At 35.7% G+C, this 27,840-nt stretch overlaps 1 protein-coding gene across 5 annotated transcripts in view; it reads left to right on the top strand.

Annotated features, from left to right (window-relative positions):
* CCSER1 (coiled-coil serine rich protein 1) overlaps nucleotides 1-27,840 on the top strand; it is a 1,220,070-nt gene that overhangs the window by 647,858 nt on the left and 544,372 nt on the right. The window contains exon 10 of one of the 5 annotated variants that reach the window (XM_014838688.3): nucleotides 18,851-19,978. The exons of 3 other annotated variants lie outside the window; for them this stretch is intronic. In XM_014838688.3, the coding sequence (XP_014694174.1) occupies nucleotides 18,851-18,910 (60 nt within the window). In that variant the 3' untranslated portion in view covers nucleotides 18,911-19,978. One more of the 5 variants, XM_070505370.1, reaches the window with a different exon arrangement.

Below are 27,840 nucleotides of genomic sequence, written 5' to 3'. Positions count from 1 at the left end.
ACCTCTGCTGCTGCTATGTCCATGCATTGATTTAATAGGATTTCCTGGTGCACCGTTCATCGTTTGCTCTTAAATAATCCCCAAATACTTCTGGAACTGAACAAGGTAATTATAGGCATCAACTAGCATACCAATGTCTTATTAATTTTTTTAAGCCAACATCTCTAATACAGTCTTTGAATTAGTGAGTTTGAAGACATGTGGAAGATACATGCTAGAATACCAGGACAATTTATTTTTAAGGAAGTACTAATTTATTTATTAACAGTTGAATGGAGTTATTAAGCTTGCAGTCACCGAAGGCCAAGCACATGATTTTTCCATTGTGGCACATAGAAGAAAAAACAACTTTGTAGAGAAATTTGCAATAATATTTCAGCTCTTGGGCTTCAGAGCAGGCTGCAGAAAGTAATTTAATTGGAAGTTAGCATTTTTTCTTAGGATGAAATACTTGTTGAATTGTCAAAATAGGATTGTAAAACATGCTTTAATACAAGATTGCTTCTGGACGACTTTTGGATAACTTTGATTCAAATACCTACCTTAAACGAGCTATGAAATTTTCATTGTGCCTAAGTTCATGACTTTAAATTTCCTTTTGATGAAAAAATAAAGGAATTAGCTTCTTTATCTTGTACTTAACATTTGTGAGGACTCCCTCTTCTTTTTAAAAACTTTTCTTGATATTTTATCACTTTCTTGACAAATGTAAATAGAATAGAGATCATTTTAGAGATCATTTTAAGTTGTTTTATGAAGGTGTATAATGATAAAATGTATGTTTATCTGTAGGTTCTCGTGATATAAATATGAATGTTATTTTTGTGTTGCCTTGCAAAGTAGATTAATATACTTTATATAAAGCTACTTGTCTCTTTTAGGAAACAAAGTTTTGAATTCTATCAGAAATTGTTTCCAGATGTTTATATACATTATTTTTTAGCTTAAAAAGCATTAAAAGCTATGCTTTTCTTTTGAATTTTTCTGTTACACTCATTTTAATGTGTGTTTATTCTGGATACCTAAATATTCCAATACCAACATTGTGACTATAATACTTCCTGAATATCAATGTTATATATTATTTAAATGACATTAATGCTTCATATTTTTTTAAAAGAAATGATTTTTATTAAGTTCAAAGAGATTTTACCACAAGTATTTCAATATTGATATCTTTTGGGGGAATCTTTTTTTTCTGTTTAAAAATTTTTCAGTACATGTTATTTGTGTATCAGTCCCTAGGATATAAACCCAGGTTGTATTTTACAAATAATAATCTATGTATTTTTAAATCAGCAAGGCACAGAACTGTCCAACAAGTAATAAATCCACAGTTCCCATTAAATCTTATTCAAACACAACAAAATCATATAACATACAAGCTACAAGTTAGCTCTGAATCCACCTACTTCCAAACCCAAATTTGCTTTCAAATAAATTAGCTAACTTCCAGAAAAGTGAAGTCACTTGCTCACTACCACATGATCTTTGTGGAAGTCTAGTCTATTATTAAAAGTAAGGTATTTTTAAAACAAGGAAATGGGAAAACACTTATGCATTTGGATTCAAATATTCCATTTTACTCAACTTAGGGAAATGCTGTTTGGGAGACTGAATTCTAAATTTCTAAATGGCTGACTGTACATATAGAATGTAAGAGATCTATAGCACTGTCAGTGACTGCTGTGAAAAGTGGGTGCTGAGAAATGAACGGTGCCTGTGGGGAGACAACGAGGCTGTAGCTCCCAGCAGCCTCTTATGTACTGGCCTCTTTATGCCCCATAATATTCTTGTTTCTACAAAATTTCCTATATCAAACTATTTAGTTCTCTAAATGTGTAAATAAACCTAAAAAATAAAGCCATGCACATAGTTAATCCTTATTAAATCTTCCTTGTTCGTAGCTTCTTTTCATATATGATAGTGAGAGCTTAACATGTTTTACTGGATTGAATTAAGGTTAAAGAATAATAATTTATTGGTGGTAAGTCCTTAAAGGATCCTCTTGTACAAGTGTCCGTTATGATTTGGGTTGTCATTAGCATGGAATAATACTCTGCTCTGAAGATTTCATGTTTCATACTAGTGATGTGGTCTAGGCCATAATCATCAGAATCAGCAACCTAATTAAGAAGATATGCATATCAAACCTTACTCCAGTAATTAGATGGAACTGTAGTAATAAACTTTAGGGTGTTTTGTATGGAAAACACTGGGGTGGGAAGTATTTTAAATAAATTAAAAATAAGTAAAGCATTTTAAATATGATGAATTGTGTGACTCTTTGGAATATATGATTCATCAATAGTGTGATTTTTTTCCATGACTGGGATATGTTCTATACTTTTCACTATCTATATATAAATAATTTTCCACATTTTAATATGTAATAATAATCATTTATTATCCTTTGATTTATAATATTTTTGCACATTTTTCTCAGGAAGTAGAGTCTGACATTATTTTAATTGTTCAATACCCACATATATACACTATATCTATTTATAATTTGCAGTAGTATTTGTCAGAAAAAATAAGGAAAAATCTTGTAGAAATCTTGTACGTTATGGATGATTCTTATACTCTCTTGCTTTTTTCCTAAAGTTGTCAATATTAGCCACAATTGTTCTTTACGGATCATTACAGATCATGTTTCAATGATGTGAATGTCAGAATGTAAGAGACTACAAGTATCCATTAATATAATTTCCTTGAAAAGATAACTGTTGCTACACGTTTTGCTTAAGATAAGAAATAGAATCCCCAGAAGACATTAATTATAATGAGAACTCTTAAAACAAATTTCCAAAAATCCACTAGAGTCATTAAGTTCAAAGGTTTGTACAATAAACTACTTCTTTCCTACATCAGTTGTATCAGGAGACTTGAAACTAATGTTAGTGTACAATGTGCTCTGATTCCTAATGCACATGGCCAGGATTATTTGAAAAATAAATTCAGAGTGTATCAACAAGAGCTTATAAACACAATAGTTCTTGTGATGAGGGAGATTGTTAAATAAATGATGAATGTGTCTTAAGTAATCAATGCCAATTTAACCTCTTTCACCTTCCTCTGTCTACACAGGCTTAGTTTATTGAAAGATCAAAGAATAATTTCTTAGGTGTCACTTGTGTTATTAAAACAGGATAGAAGATGAATAGATGTAGTCAAGTAGCAATGTTGCCGATGAGGAGATTGCATTTAGAGGAAGAGAAGATTCTTCTGATGATACAAACTATATAAATAGATGCTTCAACATAACACACATGCTATCTGTAAATATTTTATAGTTTGAACTACTGCAAATAACATTTTGGTTAAAATAATTGAGAATGAATAGCCAAAATGCTGCAGTGAAGATATCATATTCTGACACTGAGAAAATTCAGGTACTTTTATTAATTTGACATCTTTGTGGATAACTTTTTTTGTTCTTCTGGTTTCTACAGAAGATTGTCTTTTTTTTAATGTGCCTTCTCCCACCTGCTTCATTAATTCATATTTCCTTATCTTAGTTATTTCTGTTTATTTTTACAAATTAAAAAAATCATTTAAAAACTAGATGATATATTCCAAGTTTTTTTTTTAACTACAACTTTCTGTATTACATTAAGGATAACGCTCAGACAAGAACATGGATTAAAAACACTTACAGGAAACATGATTATCTGCCACAAGGGCTTATTAACATATAATGGAGGAGTCACAGCTTATCCAGTGGTGACATTTTCTAAGGGTACCACTCTTGAAAATCCATACCTGCATTCATTCAACAAATATTACTAAGTGCCCCCTGGAAGCCAGGCCCTGTTCTAGGTACTTGGAAAACATCCTTGAATCAAACAACAAATACTCCCTATGAAGCTTGCGTTTTGTGAAGGCATACTTCCAATAAACAATAAATATCATAAGTGAATTATATAGTACATTAGGAGGTTCTAAGCGCAATGTAAAAAACAAAGCTAGCAGCGTCCAGCCCAGTTGCACAGTGGTTGAGTTTGCAGGTTCTGCTTTGGCAGCCCAGGGTTCACCGGTTTGGATCCTGGATCCCAGGTGTGGACCTATGCGCAGGTTGGCAAGCCATGCTGTGGCAGGAGTCCCACATATAAAGTAGAGGGTGATGGGCACCGATGTTGGCTCAGGGCTAATCTTCCTGGAAAAAAACAAAAACAAAAACAAAAAGACAAAAAGAAACAAGCTAGCACAGGGGAAGGATATTTGTGAATGCAGGGGTGGGTCAGGCTGTGGTCAGAAATTTTAAAGGGAGTGATCTGGGCAGGTCTGAGGGTGAAATGTGAGACTTGAAGGAAGTGAGAGGAAAATCACATTGAGTCAGAAATGTTTTTGTGACGTGCTCCTTGAAAACTCCTCGAAGACCCTCAGCCAAATAAGAGCAAATTGCTTGGTCTTTGCTGCAGCCCTAGATAAGAATTATTGGCTTCATTTAGAGGCCATGCAGTATGAAAAGAAATGCATTCTGTACCATTAAATCCTAGAATCAATCCCAGTGAATCGAGAGACACACTTGAGGAACACAGACGAGTGAAGGGACAGCCACCTCAGGCCTATCAGATCATATTCACTTAGCATAAGCACCAGGAAGAAAGCTGGGTAGAATCAGCCATGCTGTGTAAATTACGTTTGCTTTTCTGTTACCAAGCAAGCGTTGGCCACCCAATGCGCACAGAAGCCAATACCATGGCACACTAGTCTTGGAAAGAAGGAGCAGTTTATTACACAATTGATTGATAAGGAGACAGAAGGACAGGCTCTCAACTCTGTCTCCCCGCTCCAGAATATGGAGGAAGGTTTAAGGCATCAGGGAGGGTGAGCTGTGTGTGGAAGCACTGGCAGGAAGAGTTTGGGATCGGTAGATCAAAATTTTCTCTTCTGCACACATTCCTGGCTAGCTCGCTGCCCCTGAAAAATAGCTTTTAAACATCCCATTGTTAAGATGAAGTCAATTATGGGAGGTTACCAGGAAAAGTACAGTCAACAAGGGTAAAGTTTTGATGCAGATTTCAGTTGATGCCTTCTCCATTGGTAAGAGTTTCTAGAGATTTAGAGTCATCCTTCTCTTCCTGGTACAGAGGGTGACACCCTGACAAATGGAGATTTCCCTTATAAATATAAATGTTTCTTACAAAAGGGTAACTTTTAGTTAGTTTTCAGAACTTCTCCTGTGTCTGCAGTTTCTTAAAAATAACTAGCTCAAGATAATCCTATGCCAGAGGCATATTTTGGGGCGTCAAATTCTGCTCCCCTTCACTAGCTTATATCTTCTGTCAGTTAAAGAACTGGTAATTTTAAAGCGAAAAAGACATTAAAATATTAGATTATTAATGTTTCAAAATAAAGATGTAAAGTGTTTTTATAGCTCATAAATAATAGTAGAAAGCTCAAGAAAAAAAAGTTCCATAAATGTTTGGCTTCATACGAAACAGGCAAAGGAATAGGAATTTTCAGAATATTGCATTACAGAAAGCTTCCTAAAAGAGAGCCACATGTAACATTAACCTTGTGCTTTGTAAAGTGAGAATACCAAGAAATTATACTCTGACGTGATGCCACATTGTTAAGATGGTAATTAGAATTTTAAATTTATAAAGCTGAATTACTATAGAGAAAGTTTATACCAAAAGAGTGTAATTTACAATTCAGAGTACTGAAAGAGTCAAAGTTCTTTACATATCAGAATTACTTCAGATTTGTCATTATTTTATGGTTTTTCTGCTAATAAGTGCACTTATAGATTTGGATTTAAGCCATCAAATTAAAGGAAAATTTGTTAAGGTATAGTCTAATACAGAGTAATTTTCAGAAAGAAAACTAAACAGGTTCATCATTTTCTTACAGTGTGAAAGTATAACTTAAAAATTGATGAATTTTTTATTTTGTAAACCTGTGAAAAGACTAATGTAGAATTGGAAATATAGTGTTTTGCAACTTTTCAGATGATAATAAATACTTAATATTGTTCCAAAAATGCTACTTAGAAGTCTCTTAATATATGGGTAAGTTGCTACAAACCCTAATTGAGTCTGAAAGGATTAACTTTTCTTCTTTGAGAGAACATCAGTAATGATTTACTATTGGGGCTTAAGAAATATGAAACTAAAAGGAACTTAATGTAAATCATAAAAATATATGAAAATTACTTGGTGTGCATGTATGTATTTTCTACTCTTTTAAAAATGTTTTTCCTCCATCTTGGTTTTTTAGTCCGTTAAAACATATAGACACTGAATAATTATCTATAAATGTAATACATGTACATAAACATATATATTTACATTTTTGGCATTTCAAATATAATGAATATTATTTTACTTTAACTTAATAAATGTTTTTATTTCATTATTTAAATGACTGAATGTTATTCAATCATGTAAACAGTTTAAGCATTTTTCACATTTCTTTTTAAGTTTTTTTTAAAGTCTTTTAAAGAACAGCGTTACCATATGGGACAATCCCCTATAGAGGGGAATTTTGAAAACTCTAACAAAATTGTATATGGTTTTATCCTCCATCCAGCAATGCTAGCTCTAGACGTCTATCTGGAACATACCCATTCATATATACCAAATATCATCTCCACGAGATTTTCCTTTATGGACATTATTTGTAATAGCTAAAGATGAGAAACAATGCTAATGTCCATCAATGTGGGGCTGTTTGATAACGGCTCATTCTCAAAATGGAGGGTTGTAAAGCCGAAAAAGAGGAAACATCGGTGTTCTGAGATGGGGTAATCTCTAGACTCTATTAGTAAGTGAAACAATCAAGATGTGAAAGAGTTACGTAGTATTTCATTTTTGTAATATGTTGTATATGTATAGATAACAGAGAAAGACAGAATAATAAAAATGTTTACCTATAAAGAAATGCAAGAGAGAAGTATAGAATAGTGTGGAAGAGATGACAATAAAGTGAGAATTTTTTTAAGGATATATTTTAATATAGTTTTCATGGCAAAAAAGAAAACTAAAAGATTAAAATCTACTTAGATAGCAGTACATCAAATTGGTATCACAACTACAGAGAAAAAAAATTAAAAAGTGATTTGGAACCCATTTATCTGGTTGTACATTCTTAGTTGGCTATAGCAGTCTAAGGACAAAGAGAACTGCAAAAAATCTAAAACTTGACTCAGTAGTAAAATTATATTACTACTAATATAATAATTTTGAAGTTATATACAGTGTAAAATTCAACTAATAAATAAATCAAATGTTATTAGTACCCAGGTATTTCAGGATGAGAGAAAAGAAATATAACTATGAAAATTACAAAAAAGGTTGAGCCAGCCCTGATGGACTAGTGGTTAAAGTTTGGCACACTCTGCTTCAGCGGCCTGAACTGGTTTGGTTACCGGGTGCAGAACCACGCCACTAGTCTGTCAAGTAGCCATGCTGTGGCAGCAGCTCACATAGAAGAACCAGAAGAACGTACAACTGTACACAGCTATGTACTGGGGCTCTGGTGGGGAAAAAGATGCAAAAACGAGGAAGATGGGCAACAGATGTTAGCAGAGGGAGAAACTTCCACTGCAAAAATTAATTAATTAGTTAATTAAAAATTTAATAAGTTGAAGGAAAAAACTGTAATATAATATTCAAATAGAAACTATCAACATGATCTCATAGTTTACTAGTTGAAGACTGTTTCCTAGCTCTGCCCACTGAAAGAGTCTAAAGCAATAGTCAGAAACATCTAACCTGAAACAGTTCCAGTTTACGGGACTCACTTTCAGTCTACAGGAAACACAGGAGGTGGATGGACATGTAAAATAATACCGCGAGTCAACAATCACACAAAGTCCGAATGTGCAGTATTCTGAGACAACTGACATGGTACTCTTAAAAAAGAAGTGCTATTAAAAATTGGGGATTATCATGATTAAAGAGACACTGACAAATGTAATGTGTGTATATAATATATGTACGTGTGTTTATAGACAAGGCTGGGGGGAGAGAGAGGAGAAACACAAAAGCAACTATGGTGACTCTTAATTACCAAATCTAGGGGATAGCTAATGGTACCAGTTTTTCTATTTTTCTGTAGGCTTAGAAGTTTTCCCAGTAAAAGGAAAGGCTATCCAAATAAAAAAAAATTATAAGGAAGATTTAAATGCCGTTACATTCAGATATGTGCATGGTCCAGGACTAAATCTTGGGTTGGGCAGTCCAGCAGTAACATGTATTTGAAGGACATTTGAAGAAATTTGAAGAAAGATACCTATTAGATAAGACGAAAATGCATTGACTTGGAAAGTTGAAAGTCATTAAATGGAAAAAAAAACAAAAAAGGGCAGCAAGTACAGTAATTTAAAAAACAAAGTACTGCATGGTCTCATTTTGGTAGAAAAAATGTGAAAATGAATACATAAAAGTTGATGTGATCATCTCTGATTTGTAGGAATGTGGTGCTTTAGTTCCTTATTTCTGCTTATCTCTTTTTCTCATGTTTTGCAATGAACATGTGTGCCTTTATAATAATAAATTTGTAAATTTCAGTGCAAAAATATATTATTTAAGGAAGCAAACTCTCTAACACTGCTATAATGAATACAAAATTATGTTTGTACAACGCATTTAATTTCGAGTACTACTTCCGTAGAAAGTAAAATAACTTGGAAATTTCTGAGGAAACAAAGTGTTCAAGGTACTTTTCTTTCAAAGTATAATTGAAAATAAATATTAAGTATTGGAGGATTTTCTTTCTAATTTGACCCAAGATTTTAAAACCCAAGATGATTAATGTTTTGTAACTGATTTCCTTAATTTACAGTATCCCAAGAGTGGTTAATAATGACAGAATTGTATCTTTCAAATTATTGTTGTCCCTACAGAGTAGTCACAGGGAACCATTTATTCTCATTAATTGAGCTTTAATATTTCCTTGCAATACTCTCCATGTTCTGCTAGCTAAAAATGATAGAGAAGTATTGGGGCTTTTTTGTCCTCACTACGTGACGAGTACTAAAATATTATAAACTTTTGTGGTAAGAGAAATGTTAGTATCATATATTTTGGTGACATTTGTGTCTCTGAACATATTTAGCCTGTTATGATATTTTTCCCTTCATTTTACTAACATTTTTTAGAATTATTAAAAGGTAGATCTGACTTAGGATTTTATTAATATATGAAGGTTAGGAGGCTTAAAATACACTTGTCAAATGACAAAAATAATACAATTTAGTAACAAATTTGGATTAAGGGAGTACAGTTCCTCACAAGCAGTGGAGTGCTCTTCCTGAGGGATTTTGGGCGAGAGTGAGTTTTATGGAACATTAGAAGCAGCCACTTGAAACAGGGCATGATCGGCTAGGAGGTCGGGGATTTCCTGGTAAGGCTAGCAGGTCCTGTCTTCTAGGGGAAGGTGAGCTAGTCAGTCTGAGCAGGGGGACTGTGACTGCTGTATGTGGGGTTTCCTAGACAGTGAGGCATTTCCCGTAAGTGTAGGTTGACTTAGGTTGAGATTTGTGATGTGGGCCAGGCCACTGGAACAGCCTCCATTTTGTGAGTCACAAGTTTCCTTCCTCAATTTCCCCTTTTGGTCAATAATCTCAGTTGTACTGAGTTGTACAGTTGTAAAGAGAGTATAGATCAAAATTTAAAGTAATAGCACCACTTGGCTACTGCTTTTTGTTGATGTTGGAGTCAGGTTGGATCTCCAACTGGAATTTATAGATGAGGGTATTGAGGTCTCCATCCCTGAGTTGGCCATTTTCTTCACCTTGATTTTATGTTCTGGGCAAAGGGAGATCGTTTGTCTTGTCACCAGCAGCTGCTTGCATGCATGTGAAGCCTTTGAGAGAACCCAGTGCACCAGGGAGACTGTTAGAATTACTCTGTGCAGAATAATACCTAACGTTTGAAGGGCTCTCTGAAGCCACAGTCCCCATGATCCAAACTACCTCAAATCAAATAGATCAAAGAAAGACCCCATTAAAGGAATCACTTTCTTAAGCAAAGTGGCTTGTTCAGTGATCTTATGAAGCTGTCTCAACTTCCCCAAAAGTGTTAATCCAAGTGCAGCAAGTGATGTCGGCCGCAGCATAGACACCTTCTTGCTCAGCTAAAAGAAAATCAAGGCATATCCTATCATCAAGAACAACTTTGACCAGAGAGTCTAGAGATTTTTGTTGGGCAGCTAGTGCTTTAGCAGCTAATTCAGCAGTATCTTCAAGAGTCAGAGAAAGGTTCCCAATCATAGCCTCATTTACACTTACTCCTACTCAGGGGCGTAGGGATCTGCCAAAGGAAGCACATTTTATATTATGAATGCCTCTTGGTCATTCCTGTTTGGTTCGATAAAGCAAATTGAGAAAAGTTGACCAGAGAGAAGTCTGGTTGTGGACAGACAGGGGTACAGTTAGATAACCCAAAAGGCACTATCTGGTTAAACACCTGCCATCTAGGCATTCATAGGCCCAAGAATGTTTTTCTTTAAAACTGCCATAGACAAAAGGAAACACTGCTTGGCCACACACTGCTCCTGTTAAAGTAGTAGTATTAATAGATTCATTTGCTGGGATTTTTTCATTTGACCAATTAAGCCATGGATTGGTTACATTTTCATTGCATTTGGGAAGATAATTTGTTTTCTAAAATAAAAGGAACTTCTAAACTCTTTATGGATATCGATACTTATGGAACAATTTGCAGTTCCAGGCCAAGGGCAGTTGGTATTTAGATAATCATAAGATTATGGTGGTGAGAACATACTGATGATTTTAAAGGAATTCCTATCTGTCTGAGTTCATACATTTGTGACTGGACAAAGGTTAAAGCAAGGCACTGGATGCTCTGGCTGTAAAATTTCCACTCTACAAGTGACTTCTAAGGGAGATGATTGTAGTTTATGGTGACATTGGGAATGGAAGAAAAATTGGTCACAGGGAAGACCAGGATGTCTTTAACATCATGGACAAATCAGAGTTTTTGATGAAAAATCCAACAGTCTGAAAAGCTACTCCCCTTAGCAATGGCCTGGGAGATACTGATAACATCATTATCTTTCCAGGCCAGTGCCAGAGTAAAGGAAAGAAAGAGAAAAAGAAAGGGTATCATGTTTGAGGTTGAAGTATGAGGTCTTGATCTGGTGTCTTGGGTGGAAGCAGTCTGCTTTGTGATGTCAGTGATTTCTCATCCTAGTAAGCTTGAGACGAAGGCCGGTGGTGGGAGTGCAAGTCCAGGAATTCGTGGTACTCTCTTCAGTTGAGAGATATGGATCCAGGATATGATGCCCTGAAGCTTGACTGCTGTATTGGTGGTGAGGAGCACTTGATAGGGTCCCTTCCACTGTGGCTTGAGGGCAGATATTTTCCGATGTCTCTTCCAGAAGACCCAAGTTCCCAGGTTCCAGGGTGTGGGAAGGAAAGTTTATGGAATCTATATGAGGAAAGGCTATTTTAACCTGTTGGGAATATGCCTTGGCCTAATGCATAAGAGATTCGTAATATTGTGCCATTTCAGGATAAATGAGAGAAGTGTCAACATGAGGGGCACAAGGGGGCATGAGACCCATGAGGGACATGGGCCTTCCTGTGGTAATTTCATATGGAATCAATTTGTGATCAATTTCCAAAAGGTGTACTTTGTATAGCAAGTCAGGCTAAAGGTAAAACTTTGGGCCATGGCAGTCCTATGGATTCTAAAAACTTTGATAGTTCAAGTTTGAAGATACCATTGGTTCTTTCAGCTTTTCCTGATGACAGAGAATGGAAGGTACAATGGTAATGCCATGTGGTATGGACAATCTTATTGAGGGCCTGTACAATTTGTCCAGTGAAATGGGTCCCATGGTCACTGGAAATTTCTCTAGGTATGCCCCAAGTTGGGATAACATGTTATAAAGTGTTTTGTTTTTTTTTTAATAACAGTAAGGGCATCAGCCTTTCTATCAGAGAAAGGCCTCAACCCATCCAGAAAACAAGGAAATAATGACTAGTACATATTGATAACCTTGTGCCAGGAACAACTGAATGAAATACGGTTGCAAATGTTCAAATAGTCCTGTCAGGGGCAGAGTTATTCCCCCTGAAGCTTGGATGGTTTTACCAGGATTATGAGTTTTGACAGGTTGTGCACCAATTAAAAACTTTAGGTGAAGCCTTATGGCAATTTCCCCACCCCTAGTGTCCCCTAATTTGGATGCTTGTACCAGTTCCATAGTTTGTCATGGAATGCAAGGTATAGGGTAGGGGGCACCTTGAGGGACTCTGGGAGAATCAGGTAGCTCATCCTCACTTTCCCAGAGCTTGAGGTCTTATTGAATTTACAACCCTTCGATTTCCAGTAATTCTGTTCCCAGGAGGGGAAGTAGTTTGTTGTGAAATGATGACCTGTGATGTTAGAATTTGAGTTAAAAAATGCAGTGGATTTCATTAGTCTTTGTGTATGCAGCAGCTTCGGGATGAAAATCTGCCTAGGCATTTTCCTGGTATTTGGGCTACATTCTTTTAGTGTGAGCCCAGTCTTAGTTATAGTGGGTTTAGAAGAGAGTAGAAAGGTGATGAGTTCTTTTTACTTGTACTCCATTTTTATTGGGAGTGCTGCTTGAAGTTAGAAGACATCTTTGTTTACATAAGATTGCAAAATCATGTACCATGACAAAGGCACAGAGGCTATCAGTGTAACTGTTAACTGATTTTTCTTGAGCAGTTATGCATGCTCTGATCAAGGCAAGTAGTGCTCCCTGTTGTGCTGAATTACATTTTGGGAGAGGTCTGGTTCAATTACCTCATATTGAGTAGTGACTGTATAACCAGCTTGATATTCTCCCTGTTTATTCTTGGTATAGGACCAGTCCACCTATAGAATTAAATCTGGGTTATTTAGGGATATATCCTTTAAATGTAGACGTGGGGTAACTAATTGGAAAGTGACTGTCTCACAGTCATATTCTTCTCCCTCACCCAATAAAGGAAGTAAGGTAGCTGGATTAAGAATGTTGCAGCATTTAAGATATATGTAAGGTGGAGATTAAAGTAGGAGTTCATAAGTAGTGAGTCTGCTTGAGAAAAGATATTGAATTAACGCTGAGTTTAGAAGACTGAACAGCGTGAGGTATTTGGAGATAAACATCATGTCCTGAGATCAGATCTGCTGAGGCTTCTACTAATTTAGCTGCAGCTGTGACTGCCTGAAGACACTCCGGATACGCTCCGACTACTGAGTCCACCTGCATGCTACAAGACGGGATAGGTCTCATTCTCCACCGTGGTCTTGAGTTAAAACTCCTACATCCTGATTATTCCTTTCATGGATGAATAAGGTAAAAGCTTTTTCGTAGTTGGGTAGGCCCACTGCTGGGGTTTTTTGGAGTGCTGTCTTAAGGTCCCTAATTGCTTGTTCGTATTTGTCTTCCTGTGGTTGGATTTCCAGTGTGGAGGTTTTGGTGCGTTCATAAAGAGGGGAAGCTGTCAAGGAAAAATCAGGAACCCTAAGCCCGCAATGTCCTGCCAGGCCCAAAAACCTGCTAAGTCGTTTGGGTTTTTTTGTGTGTGTGATAGGCTTTGGAAAGTTTTGTATTAATTGTATATGCTTTGCAGAAAGGGAAATCCCCTGATCACTTAAGTCATGTTCTAAATAGTGAACAACCTGTTTGCAAAATTGAAGTTTTTCCTTTGAGGCCTTGTGATCTTGTTTGCCAACTGTTAGAGTAAATATATTGAGTCTAATTTAGAGGCTTCCTACGTGGAAGAACGTAGCAACAGCTTGTTCACATATTGTAAAAATGAGGACCCCTGAGGGAATTGTAGGGTGCTTACATTTTGATGCAGGGCTTGAGAAAAAGAGGTGAGAGCTTCAGTATATCCCTGAGGCATTATGGTCCAAGTCTATTGCCAATTGTTCCATGTAAAGGCAAATACATATTGGCTATTATAAGTCTATCACTGTGAACCATTTAGCCGCTGATGGGACCTGTGATAGTAAGGTGTTTGGATTAGATACCACTGGGAAACAAGAAATCACAATTTTATTTATCACCCTTAGATCTTGCGCAAGTTGTCATCCTCTCCCATTTGGCTTTTTATTAGGAGGATGGGAGTGTTACAAGGGCTAGTCCAAGGGAAAAATGACTCTTGTGAAATTAAAGATTCAACAATGGAGTTGAGTCCTTGTATAGCCTCTAGGACATTGAGGCAATTTAGGCAAAGGTCCGGTAGTCTATTTGGACTTTTTGGATTCAGAACTCTTGATTTTCTGATCTCTCTTGATGAAGTTGCCGGAGAGTCTGCAGAACTTCAGATAACTCTGGAGTCTCATAGGGTGATTCATCTTCAATATTATCTGTAGCAAGTTGTAGGGCACATAATAATTCTCATTCAGGTTGGTCGGAAAATTCAAGGATTATTTCTCCATCAGGAGTGAACGTCATGTGCCCATGTAATTTGGATAAAAGATTTCAGCTGATTAAATTCACAGAGGTTGAATCACAAAGCAGAAAGGTGTGATTGTCAGAGATTGGTCCTAGGGTCATCTGAACCAGTTTTGATAAGTATTCTTGTCATATCTTATTTGAAATCTCCGCCTCCACTATTTTGTATTGTTTTTCACCCCAAGGGATAGGTTGCTTTTAAAGGTGGGATTTAACATAGATAAGGTTGTACCTGTGTCTACTAAAGCTGTACCTGTTTCTCCATTTATTTTTGTTTGAATTTCACCGTGTTGATTTAGAGGGATACAGGAGTAGCTTTTGTATGTTTCTCTCAGAGCCCCATCACAGGGATTTTTGGAAATGTGAAGGACGAGGTTCAGCATTTGTTTGCTTTCTTTGGGAACAGTTTCTTTTCCAGTGTCCATCTGTTTACAGATGTGATGTGGGCCTGGCAGCCAGGATTGTTTAGGTCAGGCCCCTTGAGGTTTAAAATGATAAGGTAGCTTGTTTGTTGGCTGAGGCCCTGGTAACTTTTGGGGCTGGAGGGCCATGAGTTTGGTGGCTTTGCTTCTCTTTTCTAATTCTGAAGTATGTTCAGAATGTTCAGCCAGAATGCAAACTTCATCAGTAATCATGACTTCCCATTCCTATCTATTATTCTGGATCATACTGGGAAGATCTGGGAAGATGCTGCCCTTAAAGAGGCCTGTGAGAGCAGGGTGATTTGAGGGAGTTATTTTGGCAAAACCTGAGTGTCTCAGAAGTAAAGCTTCTAATGTAGTTCTAAAACCTGCTGAAGATTCATCCTTTTTTTGTTGTTTACAAGATTGAGCAAAAGTCCAGTCATTCTTGGTCGAAATACTCTGAGAATTCTTAAGAAATCTTGAGCGTTTTACGAGCTTGTCTAGCATCTCTGGCAGTAGCTTGGGCTTCTGATCTGAGTTCCTTTTCCAGTTTCATCCCGTCTGCCGCTCTAAACCAATTTTGGGCTTCTCCTAGACCCAGCAGCATGTGTATTAATTGGTATAGGTCAGAGAGTCTTGGGTGAGAAGTATTAATCAGTATTCTAAATTGCTCTGTAAATTTTTGAGGATCCTCTTTTGGTTTAGAGAAGTCTTACCATGGCTTATAGCTCAGCCTTGGACCATGGTGTAAAAGTGGTTTGGGGAATAAATTTAGGGGTGTCCTTGTCTTTATTAGGATTTTCTACTAGCCTGGTTTTAAAGGGTAATTGAGTGATAAGATCTTCAGAATGGAAAGGGAGCTCCAACAGTGAGTCGAGAGTCTCAGGATAGTTAGGAAGAAGGGATCAGATAAGGGTGCGTGAAATCGGAGTTTGGAGTCATTGGTTGGAGCATCTTTTCTGATTCCTTAGATTTCTGTTGTTTTTGTAATGAATATTTAAGGAACATGTTTTTTGGTTCGGAGGCTTTTCGTGATAGCTCAGCATTCCAATTAAAGAAAGTATCCCATTCTTTTTGTTTAGTTTTTGAGTCTCTGTGATTAAGGACTCTTCATAAGTCTATAGTCTTGTCTAGGTTATAAGAGCCCCCAAAAGGCCACTGTAATTCTAAATTCTCTTTGGTTATTTTTTGCCAGTGTTTTAGGAATGAACAGCTGTTTGCACCCTATTTCTTTATCATAAAAAAGGCAGGAGTCCCAGAAAGTGGGTCCCTGCTCTCTTTAGCTTGAGAGGTACCTTAATTTCCCTTGTTGAAATAATCCTTCCTGATTCAGCCAGGCTTACTGTTTCTGACTGCTGGTGCACAGCTCCTGAGACCTGTAAATCTCCCTGAAAACCTGGAGTCGTTCACACCCCAATTTCTACCCTGGCAAATTCTGGAGTCTTTTACCCTAATTTTTACCCTGTGAAAAATCTGGAGTCTTTCACACCCCAATTTTCCACCCAAAAGGGTTAAGATAAACAAACTCAAAGAGCTCAGAACACAAAATAAGCAGAGCTCAATCCAAGAGAAGCTTACTAGAGATCCCAGAGCCTGGCCGAAGAGGCAGCGAACCAAAGGGCTCTGTCTGTACCTTCACCTGCATCCAGGAGCCGTCTCTAGAATCTTCAGCAGCTGTCTTCAGATCCCATCCTTGGTTGCCTATCTGCCCAATGACAAAAATAATACAATTTAGTAAGAAGTTTGATGTCCTTTCTTCAAGGGAAAACAACCCATGGACTGGGGGAGTACAGTGCTTCACAAGCAGTGGAGAACTTTTCCCGAGGGATTTTGGGCAAGAGTGAGTTTTATAAAACATTAGCTCTAACTCGAAATAGGGCATGACTGGGTAGGAGGTCAGGGGTTTTCTGGTAAGGCCGTTTTCCAGGGTAAGGTGAGCTAGTAAAGCTGAGTTGGAGGATTGTGACTGGTGTATGTTAGGTTTCCTAGACAGTAGGGCATTTCCTGTGGGTGCCGGCTGACTTAGGTTTAGATTTGTGACGTGGGCCAGGACACTGGGGCAGCCTTCATTTTGTGGGTCTTAGTATATGAATTTCCTTTATCACACTGTAAAACAGAATTCCAGATTTCTAAATTAAATAAATTAAATATAATAATATCTTTCTTCTTTCTTTTCACATTCATTTAACTAGCACATGGAGAGCAGGTACTGAATGCTGGGCATCTGTTAAATGTTTAGTCTTAATGATTCTGAAGACTTCTTTTTTTTAAAGAACATGTTTGTTTGGCAGATACTTATCTGCCTCTGTGTACAACATACAATTATAGCCCTGTGGTTATTTTCATCACAAGATATTTTACCCTTTTTTATTTATATAGTCATTTAAAAAATAGAAATAAAAGCGGTATTCCAAGCACTGAGATTGTAGCAGTGAACAAGAGATAGATAAGTTTCCTTTCTTGATAACCCGCATGTTCTAGTGGATGACGACAGACAATAAATTAGAAATTAACAAGAGAATTTCACAGTGATGGGGCCATGATGTGAATAAGCAGAGATGAGATTAGGAGATGAACCAGGTGAAGAGGAGGACTTGCGCCTAGAAAAGACTCATCAGGGAAGACATTTCTGAGGATGTTAACTTTGAGCTATAACATGAGTGGTGGGTCGACTGTTCATGAAAGTGGAAGGAGCATCGTGACGGGAAATCGTGTTCCAGAGGACAGTCACCTTCCAATACTGCTTGCTGCTTCAGGACTTCCTCACGTTGGTTTCGGTCTTGTCTTCCTGCTTACAGACGCTACACATTCTAATCTGTAAAGCAGCACAGATAAATCTGCAAAATAAATAAATAAATAAACACAAACACACAGCTTACATTGTATTTCTACTTTAAAAACTCTCTCTTAGTGGCTAAGTCTTAAAGGATAAAATCCACATTCCTCAAACCAGCATTCATAGCTGCTAAAATTTTACCCTTCTCTATTTATGCAATTTTAGTTTCTACTATTCCCAAACATAATCCTTGTATTCCACTTAAGCTGCTCTAAAATAAATTGCTATTTCTTGTCTCCATTGTTTAGTGTGTTAGTTAGTTTTGTTTTGTTTTTAGCCATTTTATCTGGAATACCCCTATAATATATTTCTCTTTCCAGTCCCATATCCTTGATTTGACCACCCAAATTGGGAGTGTTCTCTCTTTCCATAGAACTACATCAGCAATTATCAGTTCTATGTAACCTACTGTCTTGTGGTTGTCAGTACTGTACATTGTTGTCTGTATATTGACCAGTTCTACATATTGACCTCTTATATATTGACCTATAACCTATTGGCTTGTAGTATGGCTCAGCTTTTCTGTAGTCATTTATATCTCTCCAACTGAATTCTACATTCACTGGGGGCAGATGCCATAGTCTATAATTCTCAGATCCTATATATCTTTTTATACATATTATCTGCACAATGGAGTTCCTTTTTTTAAAGATGAAAAATTTTGAAATGTTTTAATTTCCTATCACTTAAAACTGCAATAAAGTTAGAGTTTTAAAAAAAATGCTAATTGCTGAAGATTGACAAAATTCTGTTGGAGCTTTGTGTTTAGGATCTTGGATGGTGACTATGGTTTACAAAAATATCAGGAAGGCCATGCGAGAAGTACCTATTACTTATTTAATTTTCTTGATATTTTTTAGTTGAGAAATACATAAAGGAAAGAGTTGAGTAAAACTGTTATTTTTTGACTTTACTTACAAAACCAAGGAAATAATAAAATTTTGCGAATTGTTCTTCCCTCTTTCACCTTGTGTTCAGTTGTAAAGTATATTTAATTGAAAGTTGGAAGCCTGTAAGCATTACTAATATAAATATTTTTAATAAATTTTAATAGCAAGTTTGACTTAGAAAATCATAAATAGAACAGTTTTATGTTGGTCTGTGCTTTTTATTTGTGTTTAACATTTTAAATCTTCATATTAAATAAAATTTCATTTCATTTTATTAATTTGATGTCATTCATTTATTTATTTTTTGTTTTCTTCTTTTCAAGGCCCTGTGGAATCCTACATGCACTGAAGGTTTATTTAAACCAGTACATATTTCAACTTAGGTTAAATCATTATTTGACCGTAAGATATGTATCACGAATCTGTGACATGTTAAATATTGAATAAAACCAATTTTCCATCATTCCATTTGTTAACTGTTTCCCAGAGTATGTAATACAGAAATGTTTCCATTCCAAATATTTCATAGTTTTTGCATTTGTACGCAGTTGCATAAAATATTGAGGGATGAAGATTCAACTAACATATTCCTACCTTATTCTTCTTATAGTTTTAAAAAATAGACTTTTGTTAAAAAATGATCTCTTTATGCATCTATCATAAAATGTAATATTCCACTTGGCAGTACATATTTTTTGTTCAACTTTCTCATCCATATCATTTGTCTCTCTGGCTATAGTCTTCATTTCATTTCACCACGTATTCTATGCACCTTAGGTAAGTTTGAAAACAAAGCATCTAGTTTCTCCTGTTCTAGTGGGGCAGTTCCTACTGAAGAACTAAATTATCTCTATTTTTCCCTTGCATTGAGCTCAAAAGATGAAAACAGTATGTATTCAAGTGAAATAAAAAATGAAGAGTCTTATGCTGACTAGAAAAAGGCAAAAACCTATTTATATCTCTAAAGAAGGGAAGAAAGATTGGATATTGACCTCATATTGAGGGAAGTTTCTTGAATGTGTCATAGAAGAAAGCCTGTCTCCAGGACTTGGCATTGCTACCTGATGTCTGTGTGTCGCTGTATATTACCCTTATGTAATAACTCACTTTAATTATCACATGGCCAGGAGGCAAGAAGACACTCTTGAATGTTGTAATTTATTGAAAGGAAAAGTGACAGAGCTCAGAGGGTGGCTCAGTGTTGTGGGAAGGGTGCAGGGCTCTAGAAGAGCCCTAGAGCTAAGGAGAAGAAAGCAACTTTTACTGAGTTCTCTATATTTTGCAGATAGACAATGAAACAATCATGGTTAATGGTGGTAACATTTAGAAATATGTTGTAAAATTTCTTAAATTATTTGAATCATTATGTAACATATAATGTGAATGATCAAATGCTGAGTTTGAACCGCTGTGTTAAAATAAAGCTATAAGTATATTTATTTACATGACAACATTGTATGCGTCCTTGTTGACTTTTCCACTTAAAGCACTCTTTTATGATCCAAGACACAAAACTCCTTTGTTTCTCTAACAATTTTCTAGAGTTTATTCTCTTTTTTTTCCTTTAAGATTGGCACCTGAGCTAACATCTGTCGCCCATCTTTTGTTTTTTTCTTCTTTTTCTTCTTCTTCTCAGCAAAGCCCCCCAGTACATAGTTGTACTGGTTGTGGTATGTGCGATGCCGCCTCAGCATGGCTTAATGAGTGGTTCTAGGTCCGCGCCCAGGATCTGAACCGGCAAAATCACGGGACACCAAAACAGGGCATGTGAACTTAACCACTTAGCCACAGGGCCAGCACCTTATTCTATCTGTTTTTTTTGTTTGTTTTATTTTACATTTGAAAGCTTTAAATGTAGATAATGTAAGAAACCCCAACACCTACAGTAAAGCGTTCCCCTTGTAAGGATCTTTATCAACTTGATTGGCCGATATCATTTTAAGAAGAAGAAAGAATTCAGTTAAAGATATTTGACTGGAATGTAAAGGGAAAAAAACCAGAAAAACTTGTATTAGCCACTAGATTAAGTCGATAAAGGTACTTTTTCCCTCAAAAGCAATATAGCAGAAACTGTCAATACAGATAAGAAAATCCACCTACCTCAAAAAGTATAATTTCATGATTGCCTTTTAACAACAGTAAGACATTGCAGTGCTGCCTCTTCGAAAAAATTTTTTCTTTTTTACTGAGAAACTTGGGTTGAATATACATCAGTGAACATGTTTACAGGTTAATTTCACTTTCATGGGGAAATGTATTCAGACTTCCTCACAATGTTTATTATTTAATAGTTAACTATTAAAATGTTTTATATTTGATTACATTAAAAGTGAATGAAAAGTAAGGATTAAAGGGGTGTTGTTATCGTTTAGAAAAATGTGGAAGAACCCTTATAATTACTGTACTATATTCGAGGTCGATAATTGTTCCTAGAGGAGAGACAAGAAGCATCAGAATATATCCAACAGTTGCAAATAGTGCAATATCAGTGTTTACTGATGACAGGAATTATTATGCTTTACTATTATCCCTTCATGTTTGAAATACTCTGACAGTCACTAAATCAAAATAAGAGATGGACAAGCTTAATTATATTCATTTGCCTAATAAGGAAAATGGAATTTGAAGAGGTTGAGTAACTTTCTCAAGTTTGTGTAACTTTTCTAAGTGTCAAAACCATAGATTGTGCTCAAGTGTTCCCAGATCAAAAGTTAGGATTTTGTTTTGTTTTTCTGATTTCAGAATGCTGGTGGATTGCATGACTGCAAAAGTCAATAAAAATTATACATGGATTACATATGCAAATATATAGATAATTGTATATTATATCTAACATTAAAGATTGAATTTCTCTGAAATCTTGTGGACTGTGGACTAGGGATAATTGTGATAATAAAGATTACTATGTGAATGCTGACCTGTCTAAGATGTATATATATTATAGCTAATATAGTATGTTAGCTAAGCAAATAATTTTATAATAATGAGAATTATTTATTCATATATAGACAAGTGCTTGGAGGAAAAAACCATAGAAGGTTTTGCTAGATAGTTTAACAATTATTAACACATATTTTATCTATATTTTAAATCATTCTGGGGGCCCGGTGGCTCAGCAGTTAAGTTCGCACGTTCTGCTTTGGCAGCCTGGGGTTCGCCGGTTCAGATCCCAAGTGTGGACCTACACACTGCTTGTCAAGCCATGCTGTGACAGGCATCCCACATATAAAGTAGAGGAAGGTGTTAGCTCAGCACCAGTCTTCCTCAGCAAAATGGAGTGGATTGGTGGCAGATGTTAGCTCAGGGCTAATCTTCCTCAAAAAATATATGTATATATTTTAAATCATTCTGGAAATTTATTTTGTTATGCCCCAAAATATATGCTTGTTAAATGTTCTTATTTATCATATTTTTAAATATAGGCAACTGATCATTATCAGATTTATGATGTATAGCTCTATTTTAAATGATTTTTTAATGAAGACTCTAAAGTATGTTATTACACATATATAATTTTATTATAAAATGCATAAAAACCTCCTTGCTGAAGTTTCCAAAATTGTATCATTTTTCATAGTTACCTAAATTTGACATTGTGTTAACTATTTGTTTATTTAGAAAGCAAATGTACTTTCTCTTCCATATTTCACTAACTGCTAGGAGCAGGAATGTCCAAATTTAACAAAGGAATGCTTTTCATGTTCTTGTATTTGGTACCTATTTGTCCATATAGGCCTCTCTATATATAGTTCTATCCTATCTTAACTTTTTAGGTATAATCCCTTTCTAAAAAAATTCTCTGTCTGGGTGCTTTTTTTGGTAACAGTAATCACCATTATGATATGTGCTAGCACGCTTAAAAGAAAACTGTAATACTAACTCGTATATTTTCAAACATATGTCAGTTTCACTTGATATATGCAGTTGAAACAAGTCCACATGTCAATGATAGATTGACGTATATATTCTCCATTGGAAAGAACTGTCATTCTTGATATTAATAAGCCCTAAGAACTTTTAGAATGTCCTAAGCCTTCCAAGTACTGTCTGTTGGATATCTGAACTTGCATAATACATTTATACTATTAATTATAATGAAGAAGAGTAGAATAGGCTATAAAATGGGGAGACAAAGAAAGATGTAAATATTTTTCTTATTTTTTACCCCAAACCAAACATCCTGAGTATATCTATTGGATATTCTCTTGCCTCTATTTTGTAAAACCTTTTCTCTACTTTTCTACTTTCCTCTTTGAATGCTGTATATTGATGCACTCATAGGAGGCTGATGAACAGGAGGCCCAAAGAATAATAAAATATTTTCTGGTGACTGTTCCTAATATCTGAAAGCTATTGTTCGCATCCATAATTTATAAACATCTTGGTCAGATTATACACACATGCACATATATAAAATGAGGAAAACCTCATTTTAAAATCATCTTTTTAATAAAAGGAACTTGATCAGGAGGAAGAAATTTGTAGGTAGCATGAACATTCCTAGGGAAGAAAGGGGAAGAGCTTCCTGACTCCTGGGAAGGGCAATGACAAATGTATGTGAAGTGGATTCTGAGGGAGAAAAACAATTATTGCAGCAAGAGTAAAATCATTGTTGCCATGCTTTCCTCAACGATTTAGTTTGGTTTTTTATTTTAATTCCCAATTTTTTTTTTAAATATATAATACTCAAGAGATGAAGGAAGTATTCCCTTGCCCAGTAAGGAAGAATAGCCTGTAGCTTAAACTTTGATGAACAGTCTGGAAGGCTTATGTACTAATAAAGTTTGAATATAATGATCAGGGAGAGTGAATAAATGTCATGGCTTCCTACTCAGGCTCTTCATAGAAGTTTCTTCTTCATAAGGCTGGCAAGATTTCTGGCCTAGAAAGAGATTTATGTGTGCCTTTTTTCACTAAGAATAGCAGAGTATACTTGAAAGACCAAGTTAACTTCATTAGGCAATAAATACACTACACAGATTTTAATTTTCTTTACATCATGGTTTGTATATGTTTTAAGAAGTTACTGTGTTAATGTAGATTTAGAGTTTAATTTGTATTACTAGCACAATTTTCATATGACTTTATTTTATGATTTACTTTGTTCTATGAACTTTACAAACTTGTGTAAACTTTGTTTTTGGAGATCTCTATCATCTGACTGCCATTTCATCGTAGCCACATGAATTTTAAGAATAGAATCCTGAAAATTAATGACTAGTCTCTTGAAAACTACCTTTTCCATTTCAGTAATGCAAATACAACATGAGTAAAAATTTATACGTACATAAATGCATGCTAAAAATTATTGTTTTTCTAATGCTTCGTTAGCAGAATGTAGGCTTTAGAAACCAAAAAAGGTGTTTTTTAAAATTAATTTGATTTAAAAGTAAAAAGCATGTTGTAGTAGAATGTCACATACACATTGGAAATATATTGTTGGTTTTTAATGGAAAAAAAGCAGTCAGTATCTGGTGAGCTAACACAAAGGATCAGACTGTTAAATCAGACTCACCCAGATTATAGATCTTACCCAATAGCAAGCTTTATTAATCATTTCAAAGGTTCTGGCAGTCAAGCTCAGATGAAGGAGGAACAGGTCTGGGATGCTGAGGGCAACATCTCCAAGCTCTTTCATCCCACATTGAACATCCACTCTAATCCAGAGTAATAGATCAGATCTCCAGTTGAGTTTTTGTGGGGTTGCCTCACACAGAAGGAGGAATGTTTCATCCGTGAAACATACTCATTCATATCCCAGTGACATTTTTCAGGGAGACATGCTCAAAAATCTATAGATTCTAAGTTTATTTGCTCAAGTCAGTCCTTAACCAGGGACATGCTATTAAAATTTCCATAGATAGGAAACCTCCTTTTAGCAAACACTAATAGTTTATTTTCCTGGAGATCTAGTTTTTATGTTGACAGGGAAATTAGATGAAGTTACCTCCCTTCTTTTCCTTCCATTGGAGAAAAGTCATCTGCTTTAACACCTCCTCCCCAGCTGCTCCATTTCCACCATTCCCTCTGAGAATGATACTGTGTTAGAATGGAATGGTAAACCCAATGTTCTGTATTTTTCATTTCTCTTTAACTGTAAAGAAAATACTTTATAAGAAAAAGTTTATCTGACCAAGATTGCAGTTATCTTTGGTTTCTCTTCCATGTTTTGAATGTTTCAAAGCACAGTTTGAGGCAAGAGAAAGGAGATTGCTTTTCTTGGAGATTATCTTTTTATTTTTCACTTAAGACAAGCTTTCAGGAATTGCAGTTTTTGAAAGTCAAGAATTTTGTGATCCAATTGGGGAAAAAAAGTATAATTTTTGAAAATAAAATATGCTATAATATACCACATAAGAGAAGAGCCAGTTATTTGAATTTATATATCATGTTTAAAATGATAAATATTTATTTGTTTTATTCTTTGTTTCCATTTGCTACTTATATGAAACTACTCCAACTGGAACAATAATCCATTCAGCTAAGTGGAATAGAGTATATTCTTTCTTTATGTTCTCTTCTTTCAGTTATACTATGTACCTCATAATATGTTTTATTGAATATAAAATGCCTGATTTTAAGATATTTCAGATGTAGGTTTATGTAAAATCTATATTCTTTTATATTTCCTTTTCTTCTACTTGGTATGTATTGAGAGTACAGTAGAAAAATTCCCATAAGAGAAAACACATATAAGAAAAACTAAATCCAATATTTGCAGCCTGATTTATCTGTTCTCCTGCTGTTCCACAAACAGACAGTGTTATTTCTTCCCTCAAGTCTCAGTGCCTTTACTCCCATCAGTGCCCTGACCTATAGAAGTATTTCTTCTTGCTTAGACTGTTCATGTGAGGAGGAGCCCAGGTTCCATATTCTCCACCCCATCTCTAACATATTCCTCGCTTCTCCAGGCGTAACTGAACTCCATCTTCTCTAGATCATTCTACAGTTCAATGATGGCTAACATTTTTGACTCTTACTATGTGTCAAGTGCTGTTGTAAAGGCTTTATATGTTTTAAATATTTTAATCCTCACAAAAACCTATGAGGTAGCTACTATTACATTTTTTGCAAGCAAGAAAGCTGAAATATAGAGAAGTTAAGTTGCTTGCCCCAAATTACACTTGTAGAAAGTCACTGGGCTGTGTTTAAACGGGCCCTCTGGATCCAGAGCTGCACTTCAAAACAAAGCTCGCTGTAGCCTATTAGGTGAATCACAGGATACGCAAATTTATCTGTGTTATTTCACGTGTGCTACTCTTATCCCCCAAACCGAGGCATGAGCTCTTTCAAATGGGGAACATACTGTATAGGATTTCTCAGGCATCTTTACAGATGGGAGGAGGGTGTCTTAGAGGTACTTTAATTCAACCTCCTTACTCTACAGAGTTAGTTAAGTGATTTATCTGAAAATGGATTAAAAAAAGTTTATTTATTTGTCTAAAGTTTCAACAGAATGTTTATGAGAGCTTAGACTGAGTACTGGTCTTTGTTTTTGTTTTATGGAGCAAAGGCAGGCCAGCCTACATTCATAATTTTAAATGTAAACCCTCATGGGCCTAAGACAGAGTCCTAAAGAGAATCATAATTCATATTCTGTGTTCCCTAAGGTTGAACAAGTGTTTAGACTCCCAAGAGCTGGATGTCAGCAGGCTTTAACACATTGATTCTAAGTGTAGCAAAAGTGGTTGAAAACCGTATCAAGGATTGAAACCCGGAAGGGGACAAAGCTGTCTCCTAAAACACAGGAACACTAGTCTTAGAATCTCAGTCCACTGTACTTTCCATTCCTCACCTGCGTCTGCTTGTGTTTCTCCTACTGGGAGACAGCTGGAACACTGACACCAGGGCAAAAGAAATACTTTCCAAATGATGATAGTTAACAGTATTGGTGTCACTACTGTCACATTGTGTACTTTTATTTATCATAACTTAAATTGATAGTATTATTATAAATCAGTTATTCTGCTTAATAAGGAGATAGCACTTATTAGATCCTTCTGGGGTATGCTGCTCTTCAAAAAAAATAGATGATAAAACTAAAATTCTAACAAGGTAACCTTTTGCTTTTGATTTTTACTATTATAATTACGCGTAGTCATACTAGTGTTACAAATATGAGCAAATGCAAGGGGATGTAGCAGTTTTTCTAGGTGGAGAGAATAATGGGTCATATTTATTAGGTGCTACTATGTGCCAAGCAACGTTCTCAGTGCTGTATGTGTGTTGACTCATGCAATCATAAACAAAAACAAGACAAATTTTCTCATTTTACAGAGGGGGAAATTAAGGCACAGCGAGGTAACATAAAATTCCCAATGTATTATCAAATGAGTGGTGACAGAACTGAGGTATGGATCCAAGCAGTCTTGATTCCAGAATTCACGCCCTTATTCACTACACTGTATGGTCCCCCAAATAGAACAGAACGAACTGAACCCACGGTTATGCAGCAGAAACAATTTCCAAATCTTAGTGACTTTAACATCTGCTGCTTATTTATTGCTTATGCTATACATCTATTGCTGGCCAACAGGAAACTGTCTGCTCTCACTGTAAGACTCAGGTTGATGGAACAATGTTCATCTGTTATGTTGCAGCCTTTGAGGGAAAAGAGAGTCGCAAATTGCACAATGGGTCTTCATTTTCCATTCAGAAGTGGCACAAAGCACTTCTCTCACATTTCATTGATCAAAACAACGTAAGTCATATGGTCACGGCCAGCAAACTCCAAGGGGGCAGCGAGAACCTAACCAACCGCATGCCCAGAATGGGGAAAACCAAGAAAAACTAGCAAACAGCACAAAGCCTACTGTTGTACCTTTTTTTTCCTCTGAATTAATCTGGTTTTAATTAAAATATGAAAATTATCATTTGGTAAACATGCTGACATAAAAATCCTTTGATTCCATCACAACGTTTTAGGAAAACCTAATTCCAAATTTTTTAAATCTGTAAGTGAATACTCCTTCCTTAAAATGTCATGTGTACATAACACTATCGCAATTTTTAATATATGACATAAACATATTCCTTACACCATATTCTCCAGATATGTTTTAGTCACTACACTAGATTTTCAAATATTTCTATTTTTATAAAAATATTTCTGCTTATAATCAAGACTATCTACTGAGTTGCCTAGAATTTGTTGATGTTACCACAGTCCCATTTCCAGCTTGTTTTAACTATTTTGGAATAAATGAGCACATCCATACCTAAAACAGTGGTTTTATCAGGGGTACTTGACAATATGTTATCTAAGTATCATTATTGTATTCATCAGAATAATTCATGGTGACAATGTTGTTCC

This window comes from Equus asinus, chromosome 3 (genome assembly GCF_041296235.1).
Source record: "Equus asinus isolate D_3611 breed Donkey chromosome 3, EquAss-T2T_v2, whole genome shotgun sequence".
NCBI lineage: Eukaryota > Metazoa > Chordata > Mammalia > Perissodactyla > Equidae > Equus > Equus asinus.
The sequence above is the reverse complement of the archived record's forward strand: the minus strand, read 5'-3'. Positions and strand labels throughout refer to the sequence as shown.